The sequence below is a fragment of the Lucilia sericata genome, unplaced genomic scaffold, assembly GCF_015586225.1.
Source record: "Lucilia sericata isolate MDLA Ls3-8-SP2 unplaced genomic scaffold, ASM1558622v1 Contig000779F_arrow, whole genome shotgun sequence".
NCBI lineage: Eukaryota > Metazoa > Arthropoda > Insecta > Diptera > Calliphoridae > Lucilia > Lucilia sericata.
The window spans coordinates 15,001-32,934 of NW_023994774.1; the positions used below are offsets into that span (position 1 = coordinate 15,001).

General features: G+C 33.0%; 1 protein-coding gene across 5 annotated transcripts in view; it reads right to left on the reverse strand.

Moving 5' to 3' along the window:
• The window catches only part of LOC119608045 (breast cancer anti-estrogen resistance protein 3 homolog), a 17,799-nt gene extending 2,506 nt beyond the window's left edge, over positions 1-15,293 (reverse strand). The window contains exons 1-8 of one of the 5 annotated variants that reach the window (XM_037962276.1): positions 14,920-15,293; positions 10,911-11,069; positions 10,596-10,788; positions 3,076-3,463; positions 2,904-3,006; positions 1,649-2,841; positions 1,127-1,582; positions 657-1,063 (exon numbers count right to left, since the gene is read on the reverse strand). In XM_037962276.1, the coding sequence (XP_037818204.1) occupies positions 657-1,063; positions 1,127-1,582; positions 1,649-2,841; positions 2,904-3,006; positions 3,076-3,463; positions 10,596-10,788; positions 10,911-11,069; positions 14,920-15,100 (3,080 nt within the window). In that variant the 5' untranslated portion in view covers positions 15,101-15,293. Of the gene's footprint in view, positions 1-656; positions 1,064-1,126; positions 1,583-1,648; positions 2,842-2,903; positions 3,007-3,075; positions 3,464-6,702; positions 6,987-10,595; positions 10,789-10,910; positions 11,070-14,915 lie in introns of those variants that run through there. The other 4 variants (XM_037962279.1, XM_037962278.1, XM_037962277.1 and 1 more) reach the window with 4 other exon arrangements.
• Between the last annotated feature and the right edge of the window lie 2,641 nt (positions 15,294-17,934).

Below are 17,934 nucleotides of genomic sequence, written 5' to 3' on the forward strand. Positions count from 1 at the left end.
CGTGAGAATAACCATTCATTGCCTTGGATTCATCAAACTCTGAAGAGATACTTAAAATACCGGAAGTTACATATAAAATATGGTTCCGGATTTGGGAGGATTTCTCACATTAGTTTCAATTGTTTGGCAAGGAGACCCCATAGCAAGAGTTATTCTCAAAACTCGAGTTCTAACAAAATCGAAGGATCTCATAACCTTTTAAAGAAGATATCTATTTGGGGTCTTGTCAATCGTCCAATAGTAATTTTACATAATTTGGGTGCGCAACTCTGGCCGCACATATATATGTATAAGTATAATTCCGGCATTGGATTTTACCATATGGAGTGTACGTTTTAAGATATGGAGGGTCGCACCTATTTTGCAATGTCCGAGTGTAAATGTACACTCTGAACTCTCGATTCGATTGTGTAAGAGCTTTGCGCCTTCTTTTCTTGCAAGATAAACATCAGAAAGACATGGAAACTTAAATCTTTGTTTAGAAATTTTGATTTTCATTTAGATATTAGTCCTAAGGAATCTCCTCACATTTGTTGGAGACCACAGAAAAATAAGACCGATATAATTAGAGAAGAACTATTTTAAGTTCAAATGGTCGGGCATGCTCGACTTTCAAACTGTCAATTGATTTTAATTTATTAATCTCTTTAACTCACCTAAATGCATCGCTTAACAATTCATCCAATCTCGAAATCGATTCCTCTAAAATAATTTTCGAATTTTTACGATACATTTTCAAATTATTAAGAAAGCTGCGAGATGAATCCAAATGGGCATAATTGATGTACATTCCAAAATCATCGGCTCTACTTTCCCACGATGTAATACACATATTGTAAAGGGAAGATTTCTCAGTTGTACTGTTAAAATTTAAAATATCAAAAACGGGACGATCCATGAGCAGGGCATAGAGCAAAACATGTGGTACCGTAGTATTGGGAGCTTGAGGATTAGAGCATTCATTCATACTGGTTAAGGTGGGTCTAAGTTTGGCCTCGAACATAAAAGCATCATCGGTATACTTTTGACGTAGCAAATGCCAAGCTGAAGTGAGTTTTTGAATCTTGCGGGAAAAATAAATTTAGTTATAATTTAACGCTATATGCAAAAAGATTTTAAGACTTACTTGAGGCATACACAAACCCAACATTATGGTGGAAAATCCAAATAGATTTCCCAAAGCAGTCTTCGTCTCTACCGCTACTTGTATCCATTTACTTAATATTTCGGCACGATCTAAATCTGTTTGACAGGTGAGTATTGTTACGGCCACCATTAATTTTAAGCATTGCGTACGCTCTACTATATCTTTGCGAAATATTTTACCCTGTGGCAGAGTCAACATTTCCAGACCGGAGTAATCAAAAATATTATTACAATTATTGCTTTCTGACTCGGGTTCCGAATTGGGTTCTTCTATTAGCAGGCCAATATCTATGCGTGTTATATGTTCGGCCAACATTTTGGGACCAGTTTCCAGTAACATGATTTTAAAAGTATTCAAGGCATCACCATCCAAGGGGTTGTTTTCGCACGAAGGCAAAAGAAGAGTGCTGAAATTCTCCACATCAAATTTGGAGGTCTGGAAGTAAGAAAGTAAACAAGAAATATAATAAACTTTAATATTCATTTAGTAAGGACTATTTACCCCTTTAAAAGAAGGTATTTCTAGAGTAAATAGCTGATCCTCTGCTGCCTCTACATCAAATTCACTCAAACTTTTCAACGTAACCGATGACACCGATGTGGTCATAAAGCGAGGATTTTTTATAATCACACCACGATGCATTATGAATTCATTCATATCTCCCGGCATTGAATCGCCCGAACCATTACCAGAATCGGAGCCACTCAATTGATATATACCAGCCATTCCACCCTGTCTCTGCAAAGGATATTGCTGTTCTAAACCCGATGGCTCCTTGTTAGGGCGAGACAAACTGCCAGTTTGGCCAGCATTACGATTTGGTTTTGGTGGTGGACTAGGTGGTTTTTCGGGTAATTCAGGGATTTTACTTATTTCCAAACTAGAAAACATACTAGCCGAAGAATCGGCATTAAAATCTCTAGCTAAACTGGAAGTACGATTAAGATTGTTGCGAAAATTATTGGTAGCTGGTCGTGGCAGTGAATGGGTGGTGAATTTTATATGATTATCCACCATATCGTTGGCTGTACAACGAGCTATAGTCTGAAAGCCATTGGTTGGTATTTTACCATGCATATTTAGATTTTCTAAATGAGAGTGCAATTGGGTTTCATTAGGAGAACCGCAAATGCTATTGCTCTTTTCGAATTGGCTAAAACGTCTAACATCAGGACGATAACCCTGACCATTGGCTTGGTTAAGCTGATTCATGGAACCGCTATTAACGATTGCATCCATGCCTGTACCACCTTGTATTACCCCATCAGCACTGTTGCCTGCTTCGGCATTTTTCATGTTAGACACCACAATTGCCTGAGCAGGAGTTAAACTTTGGGAACGTTGCTTCTTGGAAGGTAATCTTGGTGCGGTATTAAGTTTTCCTCGTGGTGGTGAAGACATGGGACTTTGTTGTTGCATTATCGGTTGTCCTATGGAGGTGGGCAAAGACTGCTGATGTTGTAGCATTCCATGCAATTGTTGCTGTTGACTGATGCCGGAACAGGTCATACCACCGAAACGAAATCCTGCATTTGCTGCTAAGGGTGAGTTAAGAGGACTTGGTCCTCTTAAACCTGCCAACATTTGGCTATGCAATTGATTTCCTACGATCTTGTGACCATAGAATGACAATGGGTAATTACGATTACAGGGATATTGTATAAGAGCTCCAGAAGCCAAAGAAATGGGTTTACCTAATAAACAAAATGGCGTTGAAAACTATATCTCAAATTTTTATAATCTATAAAAACCTTACCAGAACCCACATAAAAAGTTATAAGATCGGGAATGGCATCAAATGCATCCTCCTCAAACTGATATTGTATGCGTTCATACACGGTTTCGGGTTGTACCAAAATCTTAAAAGAAATAGAAAAATATATAATATACATATATATTAACAGATCCATAACTTGTCTTTCCCTCACCTTATTTATAACAAAATGCAATACCGCCCCATTGCTGCGACAAGTCAAAACATAATTATGCGGCTGAGATGTACAGTCTCTGATTAGAAAATCTCCCTCTCGCTGAACAATCTCTTCGGCACGTTGCCGTGGCAGAGGACCATGATACCAAGCATGTGAACGTAAATCACGTGAATCTAAACTAAGTTCCCATTCTAGGGCTTTCTTAAGTGCTAAAGCCTCCTGCTGTTCATTTGTTGGCGGTAATATTGAACCCATCAACGATGTGGGCTGATTGAAAGAACCCGAATTCATAGAATCATTATCCATAGTGATGTCTTCGATTTTCGTGTCAGAATCGTTCGAAGGATTATCGCTATTGTTGTCACGTGGTTTTAGTTCTTCATAGCTAAAAAAGTTTGGAAGGGAATAATTAATAACAAATTTAATGTTTAATAAAATATAATTTAATACTTATTCATCTAAAATAACTAATATAGAAAAAGTATTTTAATTGTAAATAGTGAGAGATCTTCTATATCAAAAATTACCGAATTCTTTATCCCTGTTAACCTATTAACTCTCTCAGTAATATGAAGTAATTTCACAGAGAATATATAAGACAGTTACAGTGTTTATTGAAGGGAAGCCCAAGTCCACTTACATGTCTGTCTAGCACCCAATGTTCTGTTATTACTGCTATCAACCTGATATATCCCGCCTGTTTCGGTTTAAAAGGTGTCTTTTACGTTTCTCATTGAAGGAGTGCCACAATAACTTGACCCCTTTACATGTGTCTAGGTTATCCCAGCCATTTTCAGTCTTTCAGGCAGTGATACATGCCATCGATACAGCCCCGAGAAGAATACGGGAACTGAATCTCGAAAAGTCGATTATACATAGATTCTAATATAATTACTGGACATTGTAGGATTGGACATATGACGGAACCTATGGGCCACCCACGTTATAGCTGCTGGACGAAGAAGAAGAGGAATCGGTACAACACCTTCTATGTGACTGCCCAGCCTTACAAAAGCACAGACTACTGTATTTTGGTACAGCTCTTTTCCATGATCTGGACTGTCTCTGAGATGCGTCAAATTGGTTTAATTAGAAATACCAATTGGTTTTCATGGAGACCACAAGAACCAAGTACTCAACGCAATTAGGGAGGGAAACCATTCTCTCAACATAAGGCAGTGACAATTCTAAGGCTATCACAATGGGCCACAAGGCCTCCGAGTGAACACGCTAACTAGCGAGCAACCCACGTAACCTGACGAATATAATTTCTACAAAAGCCTGACAATGGCAAAAAAAGATCTCCAGAATTTTAAACAGTAAAATGTATAATACAAAAGTTAAAAGTTTTATGTATAAGTTCAAAACATAAAGATCGAATTCCTGGCGACAACGACTGGTGGCTTCGATCTAGCCAGCGAAAGATCTAAAAATCTGAAATCATTTATTTTCTTCGATAACAATTCGGTTTATTAATTTCGTAACATTTAGAAATATTGGTCTAAGCTATCAACCCACGAAAGTTATGAGACAATCGGCTCTTCTCATAACAGGTGTTCTTGTTTTCTATGCTAAACTGGCTTCCCGTGGATCTCCTTGCTAAACAACTGGCAATGGATACTGCAGCCAGATTAAATATTACTAATAGATGGAACTTTTGTTCCAGAGGTCATGCAAAGATTGTAGATCTTCTCCCAAATCTACACCATGCCATTGACTACTGTATTCCGGAACCGTGTATTACGAGAAACTTCCGGTATATTATAAGCTCTGGTTATAATGAACCTACACCTGTAAATGTTGATGGACTAAATGTGTATACGGATGGTTCTAACACAATGGCGAGACATTCAAGAATTACCCACGTTTGGGTCAAAGGACACGGGGATATAATTGGCAATATTACTGCTGATATCTTGGCGAAAGCTGATACGAGGATCTATCTGATCTCTCAAATGTTCAACCTGAACGTATTCCCGTATAAACGTAATCACACACTATGTTCTCTACTTCTCTATAGGCTCGTACCATCTTTATTCTTCACTCCTTCAATATTATCTTTACTGTCTCTGTCGCTATATTTTCCTTCCAAATCTTGTTTCATTTCAGACAATACAAAGGGACCATAGAGAAATTTATAAAACCCGGTCTAAGACGATCAAGCCATGTTCGTACGTCTGTCTGTTGACATACGAACTGAACTGACGAATGAAACATAGGTATAATTTCTTCTACCATCGAGGAATTTATAAAATCCGACCTAAGACGATCATGTCCGCTGAAATTTGGACAAGTATAGAATATCGGTCAACGATTTCACCTTGCCTTCACACAAGACTCCGACCAGAATACAGTTATAATAGTCATAACTGGTTTTGAAATAACCAAAATTGAAGTTAAGTACGACAAAAATAAGTTTTACAGAAAAAAAAAAAACGGTTATGAGAATCGGTCCATAATTGATCTTAACCCTCATATATGGTAACTTTTAGAAAATTACTTTAACACCCATTGTTGGCTTTAAAATGCCAGTAGCCAGAGATAATGCAACAAAAACAATTTTATATATCTATATCAAATATTTTCTAGGGTCGGTCCATAATTGACCATACCTCTCATACCTCTTAAAATAAACAGTTAATTATTAATAAATCATTGGAAATATTGAGTATTATGATAAAGGAGAACAAAAATTCAGAAGAAATTGGTCTATAATTGATCAAAATTCCTCACAATAGGAAAATAACTAAACAGTGGTGTTGTCAGTAAGAAAGCGAACTAAGGAACAAGAGGTCCAGATTAGTCGCTATATTAGGTTAGGTTACGTGGGTTGCTCGCTAGCAAGCGAGTTCACTCGGAGTCCTTGTGGCCCATTGTGATACCCTTAGAATTACAATTCCCTAATATTGAGAGAATGGTTACCCTCCCTAGTTTTGTTGACAACTTAGTTCGTTCGGTCTCCGTGTAGTATTGTCAGTAAGAAAGCGAACTAAGGAACAAGAGGTCCAAATTGGTATTCTGTCGCTATATTGGTATTTACACACTTTATGTAAGTACTTATTTACGTTGTTATTTGTAAGCGAGTGTTGTTAGTACTTGCCCCCAATGTCATCAGAGTTAAAATGCTAATTAAGAAATTGTGAAACGGCTTATCTGAGTATTATATTCCACGTTTTACCTATTTCTATAAATATTAAAGTCAGTCTATTATCTATTATACTATGTTTTCCACAACATACGTATATAAAAAACTTATCTCTAACTCTAACCATTTGGGTCAATTTTATTAAATAATAAACACTCCTTTCGTATTCTTAAAGTATCATAAAATAGAAGAACATAACCTAACTTTATTTTAAAGACCATAAAAAAGTTTTCCTTTTTTTTTTTTGTTTCTATACCACCCTCATAATTTAAGATTTTTTTTATGGCATTACATATAGGTTGGGAAAAAATTATAGTAGTTCCCCATACATATAAGTAAAATATGTAATGAAATAACATAAATTGTATTTTGAAATATATTTTTTCAAATATAACAATAATTTATTATAGTTAAAACTTCAATACTTAATAATCTTTTAATAATGTAACTTTTCCCTCAAAGTATTAGATAAAACTTACTATCATTTTACTATCCTTATGGCAGTTTATATATCCTTTTTAAGTTATTTGTTTAATTTTTCACAATTTTCTTTAAAGATTTCTTTATTTATAACTTTTTAATTTAAATTTTTCAAATCTTTTTTTTCAAATATTATTAAATAATTTATTTCTTTTCAATTTCACTAACGGCCCAGCCCAAGAAAATTTTTTCCTTGATACTTTGTCTATACTGTATATATAAGTAAGAGCCTTTCAAATACCGTTAACACTTTACATTCGTTTTTATCCTTTACACAGCGATTTCAACTCTCCAACGTGTATTTTCAATCTGTTTTCTTCTATGCCGTATGAGGATTTGCCGTAGTAAAAATGTAACAGTCTCTATATTTGGTGGTTCCTGAGTCTTTGCATATGGTAGAGTGTGTTTTGTTGTTGTATTTTTTTACTCCCCTAAAATACACGTTAAACCTTCTGGCATCTTTACACGGGAAGAAATTTTAGGGTGGATAATTTTATTAAGGTGATTAAGGTTAGTCTGTCAAAATTATGACAATTATATATAGTATTTTCCTTAATATAATCCAAAAGAACAATAATCATGTGCAATTAGGACAATTTTCGCAGATTTCGGAAAAGTAAACCTATCAGATTATTAAAGGATTTCACTAGATTTTATAAATGGGCTAGTGATTAGTAATTAATTTAAACTTTCCCTTTAGAATAGGATTTCTGATCCGGAACGACCTGATTAGCAATCGGCAACTGCTATATCATCTTGAAATCATTTTTAGGGAAGAGCTTCACAACAAGCTAATTTGGATCATTTGTGCATCTCTTACAAATCAAGGAAAAATGAAAAGATACAAAACTGAAACGTAACTGAGTGTTAAGGTACATTGTATAATTCCAAAATTTTGGTTTCAGATCCAAGAAATATTGTAGTAGATCAGAATCCCAACTTAGCCTACCATCGGCAAGATGGATAAATCTTCTGATAAAACCTTGTAGATTGAATGGGTAGCACCCTGCAAAACTTTTCTGTTTGTCATGGAATTTATTTTATGGAACCATTTTTTGGTCTTAGATTCTGTAGTCTAGCACAATGGCAAATTATGTACTCAATCGTTTCTAGATCCTCAATATCATATCAGAAGTTAGTTCCCATTTACTAACAAAAACAGCTTTAAAAGTCCTGCTAGAATCCTTAGATCGCATCTATTTAGTTCATTAAAAATCTGAGTTGATTTTATATGAAGTCGGGGCCATTAGTTCTTACATAATTTACAATTAATTTTATCGTTCCTGGACTGTGTGAAAACGTCCTAGAATCTCTTAGGGATCGTTTTAAAATAGCGACAAATGGGCATTTTTCCCTTTTGTCTCTTACATCTAGATCAAGAATCAAACATTGATCGTGCGCTACCTGATTGCGGTGCCCTGGTGCCCAACACAGCTTTATCGCTAAAAAAGTCTTATAATATTCGACGACTAAGCAAGAGTAAGTATCAATGTTCTGAGTGCATCTTGATTATCACAACAAACCCAAACAAACGCAAACAAGTTCAAACGCTTTCTATATCGCTAAAATCTCACCTTAGAAGATATTGAATTCTTTAAAGAGTCCGAAGTTAGCAATGTCCATGTTAGCAATACAGATTAAACCCAAAATCAATTGTAAATACGGTTTTTTGTATTTCGGTGTAAATAGGTTTTAAATTCTGCTGTTGGTTTCTGGACCGCAGGGTCCATTAAATAATGCTGTTAATATTAAGTTGCTTTTAAGATATTTGGTTCGCTGATGTACCTTTTAATTGTATTACAAAATAAATCGCCAGTAGTGAACAAACTCATCCATTAATCACACCTTTTTCCTAACATATCTGTGAAGGATACAAAAAATGCTCAACAGTCGAATAGGTTTATAGGTTTCGAAAGTCCCTATTTGGCAGATATTACAGGTCGACAAAATTAGAAAAATAGTAAAAACCCTGAGAGCAAATTAGACGTTTCTAAAAAATTAAGCAGTGCTAAATCCAAATATGATCTCAGGCCTCCTCACATTTGGGATTTGAGATATCGTGTTCTGAAATTTGAAAAAACACAATTTTTGGCCCTTTTTTGAGACGTTATAACAGCGACAAGATGTTGTATGCCATCTGAAAGTCTATTCTGTCGACTTTTCAAAAAAGGTTTAACATCTGACATATCTTCTTAATTGTTCCAGATATCTTTACCGAAATCTTCAAAATCCATGGTTTTCGGTATATACACTACTATAGTGCGGTGATTATTTATTATGCTTTGTTTATAACGAACATAAATATTGGAACCACACCTATCTAAGGATGTTCATATCGATTCCAAATCACTTTTTTATTCTACTTAACTATGACTATACGTCCGTCAACTTTAACGGATGATATCTCAGAAACTACATCAGATTTCTAAACAATTTAGAAAGTATTTTTATAGGAAAAGTTGTTAAGGGCCAAAAAATAGTATTTTTTCAAACTTCAGATTGCGATATCTCAAATCCTAGATGTAATGGAGAAATTCGGAGGTTGGATTCGGCTCAATCCTTTAGAAAAGTATACTTTGGTCACTGGTTTAAAAATTCGTCGGCCTGTTCAGTGATAACTCATTTCAAACCCAATTTATTCAAAGATACCAAATAGTCCGTGAATCTGACCTAATTCCATATGATAAGTGCCGCTTGAATTTTCTGAAACGTAACGAATTATCTTTAAGTACTAAGACATGCCGTTTATTCTTTCAGTCAACCCGGTAATAACTCAGCTTTAAAGAAATTTGATTAAATCTGTTATTGATATATAATTAAGGCATTATCGAGGAAGAGGGTTTTTACTAGTTGTCTGAGATTTTGCCTTTGTAAAGCATAATTCCCACGACAATATTTTGAGAAAATTTTGATCATATTCAAGTTTTTACTTATTATATCATATTCCGATAATTTCAACTTAATTTGAATATTATTCACTATTAATCTGATGACCCTGGGAAGTTGCTCAGTTACCCATTAAGCATGACTATAATATATATATTTCAGATTTAATATTAATGATATTTTCTTTAATAGGAAAAGTTCAGATCATTTCGGGAATTCTACATGGAACTGTAATAAACCGAGTTGCGTTTGTCGGCTAAATGTCAATCATATCCGATGCTGTGATCAGAATTTCGTTGCAGTTGATACCACGGTCATAGCGATAGCATAAAACAGGAAAAACTGAACATCTAAGCGTTTACGTAGATCGCTTGATCTGAAAAGTTTTGTCATTCTTTTTGTATCAAACCGAAATATTAGTTGTATATAACAACAAATTTACTTGTTTAGGAAATGTTACCTCAAATTTCTTTGCGTGTACACATACTTTTTTCATTGATGTGTGTTGTCATATTTGCAACCCTCTGTTTTGATTGCACTTTTGCCGGATAACAAAAAATCATTAAATAATTCATACAAATTAAAGAGAAAGAGAGAAGAAATTAACGATTGAGAGTTGTGTTGTTATTTAACAATTTTTTCCCACGCATGCGCAAATCTATTGTTATTATTTATTTCATTATTCTTATTATTGCTGGCAGTCATCAGCAGAAGAGGCCCTATTGATACCATCAACAATTTAAGAAATGGGGTGTGTTCAATGTCAGAACATCTGAAGTGTACGGGTACCAACCAACACAATTCTTTTAAAATTCTATACAAACTACTCAATGAAATGTCAAATGTAAAAGGAACGTTATTTTGAAATTTCGAAAATGTACACACAAGTGATGATTGTTAATGAAAATTGAAAAAGCATAATTGAAACATATACATCAGCTGTTTAATAGTCTCCATTGTTGTGTGTTACACTGTTTAATAAGAAGAACAAATGAAAAACACTTACATGGTATCGGTCTCATCGAATGTAAAACGTTTCTTATCCACTGGACTCTTGGCATTCGGTGTTAAAGTACCGCGCTGATAAGAATTTCGTTTTAATGATTGCTGTGTATCGAATAGACTAGTACATTCCGCCAGATACATGGGTGGGCATGAGTTTTTTCGTCTCTGTAGTGTTGGTGATATTTGTTTTGATACTAATTTTAATTAAGTCAATCATATGTGGCCATCAGTTAATTAAAATGATAAATAAAGAAAATTAGTTTAATTAAAAAGTATGAATTTTTCAAATAAATTAAAAATATAGTTTTAAACATACCATCATCTATATTCATGGAAATACGACGTTTTGCCTGTACTCTCACCAAACTTGATAGCATTTTAGAACGATGTTCTGGATCTCTTACACCCTTTAGTCTTAAGTCGGCATCATCTAAGTCCAAGATGTCTTCAACACAATTGTACATACTGAAATTGGCTAATGGAAATTTAATTTAACTTCCCGATCTACATATTTTTATACCCACCATCAAAAAAGATGGGGGATATATTGATTTTGTCATTCCGTTTGTTACACATCGAAATATTGGTCATAGACCCACAAAAGTATATATATTCTGGGTCCTTGTTAAATTCTAAGACGATCTACTTATGTCCGTTCGTCTGTCTGTCCGTTGAAAGCACCATCGAGTCCGAACGAGAAGAGTTAAGGAGCTGAAATTTTGCACAAATATTTTTTATTTATGCAGTATGTATCGGTTCATGTTTTTACATAGCCCCATACAAGTGGTCCCCCCGAAAAAACATTGTAAACAGTCATAGCTGGTTTAAAAGCCTTCATATGTCATTGAAATTTCACATAAACAAGTCTGATATGAACCAAAATCTCTCTACCAAATTTTATCAGGATTGGTCCATAATTGATCATACCCCCCATATAAGATCCCTCTAAGAAAACGACTATAATGCTCATAACTTGCTTCAAAATGATATCAAAGCAACAAAATTCGACATAAACAAGTTTTAGTGGAACTAAAATCTCTCTACCAAATTTTATGGAGATCGGCCCATGATTGATCCCACTACCCAAAAAAGGTTCTTTTCAGAAAATTACTTTAAAGTTCATAATTTGATTTAAAATTCTAATATATCAACGAAATTGAAACATGTTTTATAGATACTTCAGATATTAAGAGGATCGGTCGATAATTGATTCTACTCCCATATAAGATGGCCATGATAAAATGGCTTTAACGCCCATTACTATAACTTGCTTCAACATTAAAGAAATTCACTTGAAATTTAAGACACACGATTTGATGGTGGGTATAAAAGATTCGGAACTGCCAAATATAACAGTCTTACTTGTTTGTGTCACCTGAAAGTCCAATGTGTCAACTTTAAATTAAATGTTTTACTACTGTTATGTCTCCTTTCTTCTTCAAAATAGTTTTACCTAACTTTAGGTTTCGACAGATTACATTTTCAGGAGATATAACATAAAGACGAGTCCACGCTATTATAAGGTATCAAATATGACCTAAAACCGGATTTTTTTTTTAATATTTATATCGCCACATCTGCAAAACATGATATGATGGAGGAGTTTTGAGAACAGATTCGGATTAAGGGGTTTCTGGGTTTCGACTTTTTATTACCTTAATCAAATAATGTGGGTGGTATACTGTTTCTGTCATTTCGTTTGTAACACTTCGAAATATTACTCATAGGCCCACAAAAGTATATATATATATATATATATATATATATATATATATATATATATATATATATATATATATATATATATATATATATATATATATATATATATATATATATATATATATATATATATACTAGCTATACCCAGTGTGCTTTGCTACCCTAAAAGGAATATGTATAAATAAATACCAGATTTATTATATGTAACATATGAAAGATGTCAAGCAAATTATTGCAAGTTCGCCAGTTTCTATCTATCGCCAATTTCTATCTATCTATAAAAAATTTGAATAATATAAGAGTTTCCAAGATGCACGAAATTTTGTATTTAATTCATATATGTTGTGCCAAGCCACCCATTGAAAGTCCGCCCGTTATGCTCTAAATGTTCACATGAATTTCAAAGTTCTCCATGTAAAATTTGAAGATTCTAGCTCTAATAGTTTCTCAGATATACGAATTTTTCTATTTGATTCATGTGGGGGCTTCAAGACCCCCCAGATGAAAGACCGCTTTTTTCCTCCAAAATGTTCAAATGAATATTTAAGTTCTTCGTGCAAAATTTGAAGAATTTAGTTCCATTAGTTTTCCAGATAAACGAATTTTTGTCTTTAATTAATATAGGAGGTGCCGCTCCCCTCATGGGTAGTCCGCCAATTTATTACCCAAAATGTTTAGATGGAGGTTAAAGTTTTTCGTGCAAAATTTGAAGATTCTAACTGTAATAGTTTCCAAGATAAACGTATTTTTGTATTTAATTTATATGGGAGGTGCCACGTGCAAAGTTTTAAGAATTTAGTTCTATTAGTTTCCCAGATCAACGAATTTTTCTTTTTAATTAATACGGGAGGTGCCGCTCCCCTCATGGGTAGTCCGCCAATTTATTACCCAAAATGTTTACATGGATGTTAAAGTTCTTCGTGCAAAGTTTTAAGAATTTAGTTCTATTAGTGTCCCAGATCAACGAATTTTTGTTTTTAATTAATATGGGAGGTGCCGCTCCCCTCATGGGTAGTCCGCCAATTTATTACCCAAAATGTTTACATGGATGTTAAAGTTTTTCGTGCTAAATTTTAAGAATTTAGTTCTATTAGTTTCCCAGATAAACGAATTTTTGTGTCTAATTTATATGGGAGGTGCCACGCCCCCTAATGCTAGTCCGCCTACTTTTTGTCCTAAATGATCATATTGACACTAAAGTGGCTCCGAAAAAATTTGAGGACTCTAACTGTTATATTATCTCAAATATACGGATTTTATATTTTCTTAATGTGGGCGTGGCTCATCGCCCACTTCAATTTTCGAAATAAAAAGTAGCCTATTACCTATTCCAGACATGCCGGAATACGTTCAGCCGTTTAGTAGTCTATAACGTTCAAACATACAAACATACAAACAAACACACATTCATTTTTATATATATATATATATATATATATATATATATATATATATATATATATATATATATATATATATATATATATATATATATGGGTCCTTATTCTAAGACGATCTAGCCATGTCTGTCCGTCCGTCTGTTGAAAGCACTAATGGAAAGAGTTAGTGATAGAACAAATATTCTCTACAGATAAAGTTCGTTTGTTATTGAAAATGGACAATAATTTGTCAGGTTCATGCATAGCCCCCATACAAGTGGCCCCTGAAAAACATTTTTAGCAGTCATAAACATAAAAGTAAAGCGATAAAATTAGACATAAATAAGTTTCATATGATGCAAAATCTCTGTATCAAATTTTGTGAGAATCGGTCCATAACAAACTCTATACCGCCCCCCATATAAGGTCCCATTTAAGGCGATGAAATAACTTATAAACAACTTATGTATGATCCACTTCAGAATATTACTTAAACGCTTCAGAATATTACTGGCTTTAAAATATGAGTAGTGCGATGAGATTCAATATAAACAAGTTTGATAGGAACTTATTATTCATTCCAAATTAAATGCAGATTGGACTATAACTGACCCTTGCCCCCATATAAGGTCCTCTTCAGGAAAGGATTTTCCTTATTTAAAATACGAGTGATAAAATGCAACACAAATAAGTTTTATACAAAACAAAATCTATTTAGACAATTTTATAAGTATCGATCCATAATTGTCCCTACCCCAATATGCGGTTCCCTTTAGAAAATTACTTTTACGCTCAAGACTAAATGAAATATACGAGTTCAGTATGCTATAAATAATTGACCCTATCACCTATATAAAAATAACGTTTATATGAACTTATTCGATCTATCAGATCTTTTGATAGAGGAACCCTAGTTTCAAATTTAAGGGGATTCATGAAATTATCAAAAATATAATAATTTATAAATTATCCAAATTTATTATATGGAACTCATTCTTAAATCATATCTTGTACTAATATCGGTATTATAAATTTACATATAACATCAGTTATCGTTTATATGTAAACTATTTATAAATTGTCCATAACTATTATATAGAACTAATTCACAAATTATATCAACGATCTTGTGCCTATATCGGTGTTATAAAATTCTATTTAAAAAGTCCTCATTCCGAAATTCTTGCTATCTTAAAATAACAAAAACTTTTCATCATCACCTACATTCATATTGTTGCAAATCCAAAAATTCCAGCCATTCTTTAATCGAAATTTTCGAATTGAACACCATCATAGTGTTGGCATCTTTGCGACGCATTGTGGAATAACGAAAATTCCAATAAATACTACCGCGACGATGAGCCATGCCCTTGGCATCCATATGTCTGGTCTGAACATTGCCCATTTTGTTTTTTTATCACAAGAATTTTTTTATTTTCTTGATTTTTTTTTTTTGAACACTTCACTTTAAATCACTGCAATTTTTCTACTATAACTATATGTAGTTTTTGAGTTCATATGTAAAATTTTACTTTCACAATTAATTAATAATCATTTTTTCTCGTACTCTAATTAAATAAGTATGGATGGGTTGGGAATTTGCTGACAACTAAAACCCATTGTCAATGTCGCATTATGCAAAACCAATTTTTCTTTATATTCACTCGTTTGTACTAGATTTGTGTTTATTAATTTCTTTTTCACATACATACATCCATACATGTTTATATAAATAATTGTGATATTAATTTTCAGTATTAACCCATTGTGCGGAGAAAAATTATACATTTCATCATCGGATTATATTTATAAGTATAATCGTAAATGCTTGATTAGTAAAATAATATTATTACAACAATGAATTATTCTTGATACTCACTTCGGTCTAGATAACTCACATTCAGCCAAATGCTTTTGAACGATCAATTAAATCGGTTTTAGATGTCCACTGATACTTTGTCTCCTTTCTCCATATAAACATATGGCCAAACACTCCCAAGTTTCCATCCATTTGGGTCATTTTCCTTTTCTTATAATTTGTCATTTACCAAGGGAATTACTCCCTTTTTTATGGGTTAATTTATTTGCTTCGTCTTATAAATTCAACAACGAAAGTGTAACATAATAATATCTATAGATATAAATATATATTTGTGTGTAACCGTCAGTTTAAACATTTGTATGTAGATTAGAATTTAATAAAAAAAGGTTTTATTCTTATTCATTGGCGCTGTTGTGTTAATATAAAAATTTGTTTTACAATTCCACAATTAATATTGAATTTCGCTGACCACAGCGGTATTTCCTTAATTAACTAAAGTGTCTTGTATCTCTAAACAATAGCAGGGACGGATTGAAGTGATTGCTTTATTCTATGATTTTTATTCAAGGGCCTTAGACTATAGTTTAGCCTATAGACTAGACTATAGAGTAGACTATAAAGTAGGCTATAGACTAGACTATAGACTAGATTATAGACTAGACTATAGACTAGACTACAGACTAGACTATAGACTAGACTATAGACTAGACTATATACTTGAATATATACTAGAATATATACTAGACTATATACTAGACTATAGACAAGACTAGACTAGACTATAGACTATAGACTATAGACTATAGACTATAGACTATAGACTAGACTAGACTAGACTAGACTAGACTATAGACTAGACTATAGACTAGACTATAGACTAGACTAAAGACTAGACTAAAGACTAGACCATAGACTAGACTATAGACTAGACTATAGACTAGACTATAGACTAGACTATAGACTAGACTATAGACTAGACTATAGACTAGACTATAGACTAGACTATAGACTAGACTATAGACTAGACTATAGACTAGACTATAGACTAGACTATAGACTAGACTATAGACTAGACTATAGACTAGACTATAGACTAGACTATAGACTAGACTATAGACTAGACTATAGACTAGACTATAGACTAGACTATAGACTAGACTATAGACTAGACTATAGACTAGACTATAGACTAGACTATAGACTAGACTATAGACTAGACTATAGACTAGACTATAGACTAGACTATAGACTAGACTATAGACTAGACTATAGACTAGACTATAGACTAGACTATAGACTAGACTATAGACTAGACTATAGGCTAGACTATAGACTAGACTATAGACTAGACTATAGACTAGACTATAGACTAGACTATAGACTAGACTATAGACTAGACTATAGACTAGACTATAGACTAGACTATAGTTTTCATGTAAAAATTATTTCAACCGGCAGAATATCTACCAATTAAACGATGGGATATACATGAATGCAATCAAAATCTGTCATCGAAATATTTAAGTAAAAAAACCTTATGGTTTTTTATATACATATTTGCATTAATATTCTATATATTTTCAAATATTATCACACACGATAATACATATTTGTGGTAAATTGTAATTCTGATAAGAAAGTTTTTAAGAAAAAACAATTAATTTTTTGAATAAATAACGTACACATTGAAGTTAGTGTGTGAATTACACGCGAGGTGGCCCTTAAAAGTAAACTCTAAGGTTGCTACTGGATAACAGATGGCGCTATCACAACCGTTAGTTTAAAATACTATATACATATCAGTAAGAGTGTTTGATAACAAATTTATTATTTCGAGTGTAATTGTTAAAATAGTTCGTATGTTTCAAAACATACATATATTATTTTTATACTTATGGATTGACTTTGTTATGTCTTTGATATATTCCGAATGCATTTTAATTCTTGACTGTTATTTCTTTTCAGTAGAATCATAAATGTATTTCTGTATTGCTCTCCTACCCTTTATTAATAATAATTTTTGATGTAGCACCAATAACAATGGTACAACAATAATTGTAGTCTATGTTTGTGTGAACAATGTCAAAAGGTTCCAATAAAAATTTCAGCTTAATGCAATATTTTGTTCCTTATTTTCTTTTCAGCATTGTACATCATTTTAATTCTTTCCGTCATAATTTTATTGAATAATATGAATGCATACTGGTAAATACAATAGGGTCAATGGAATAGAGTTAGTTAGTTAGTTAGTTTGTTTGTTTGTTTGTTTGTTTGTTTGTTTGTTTGTTTGTTTGTTTGTTTGTTAATTTGTTAGTTTTTATTTGTTTATTTCTCTAACAATTACAATTATGCATCACGATTGCGCAACCTTAATAAACCAATATTTCTTTCCCGCTTTCTTTTCAAATGTTTCTATT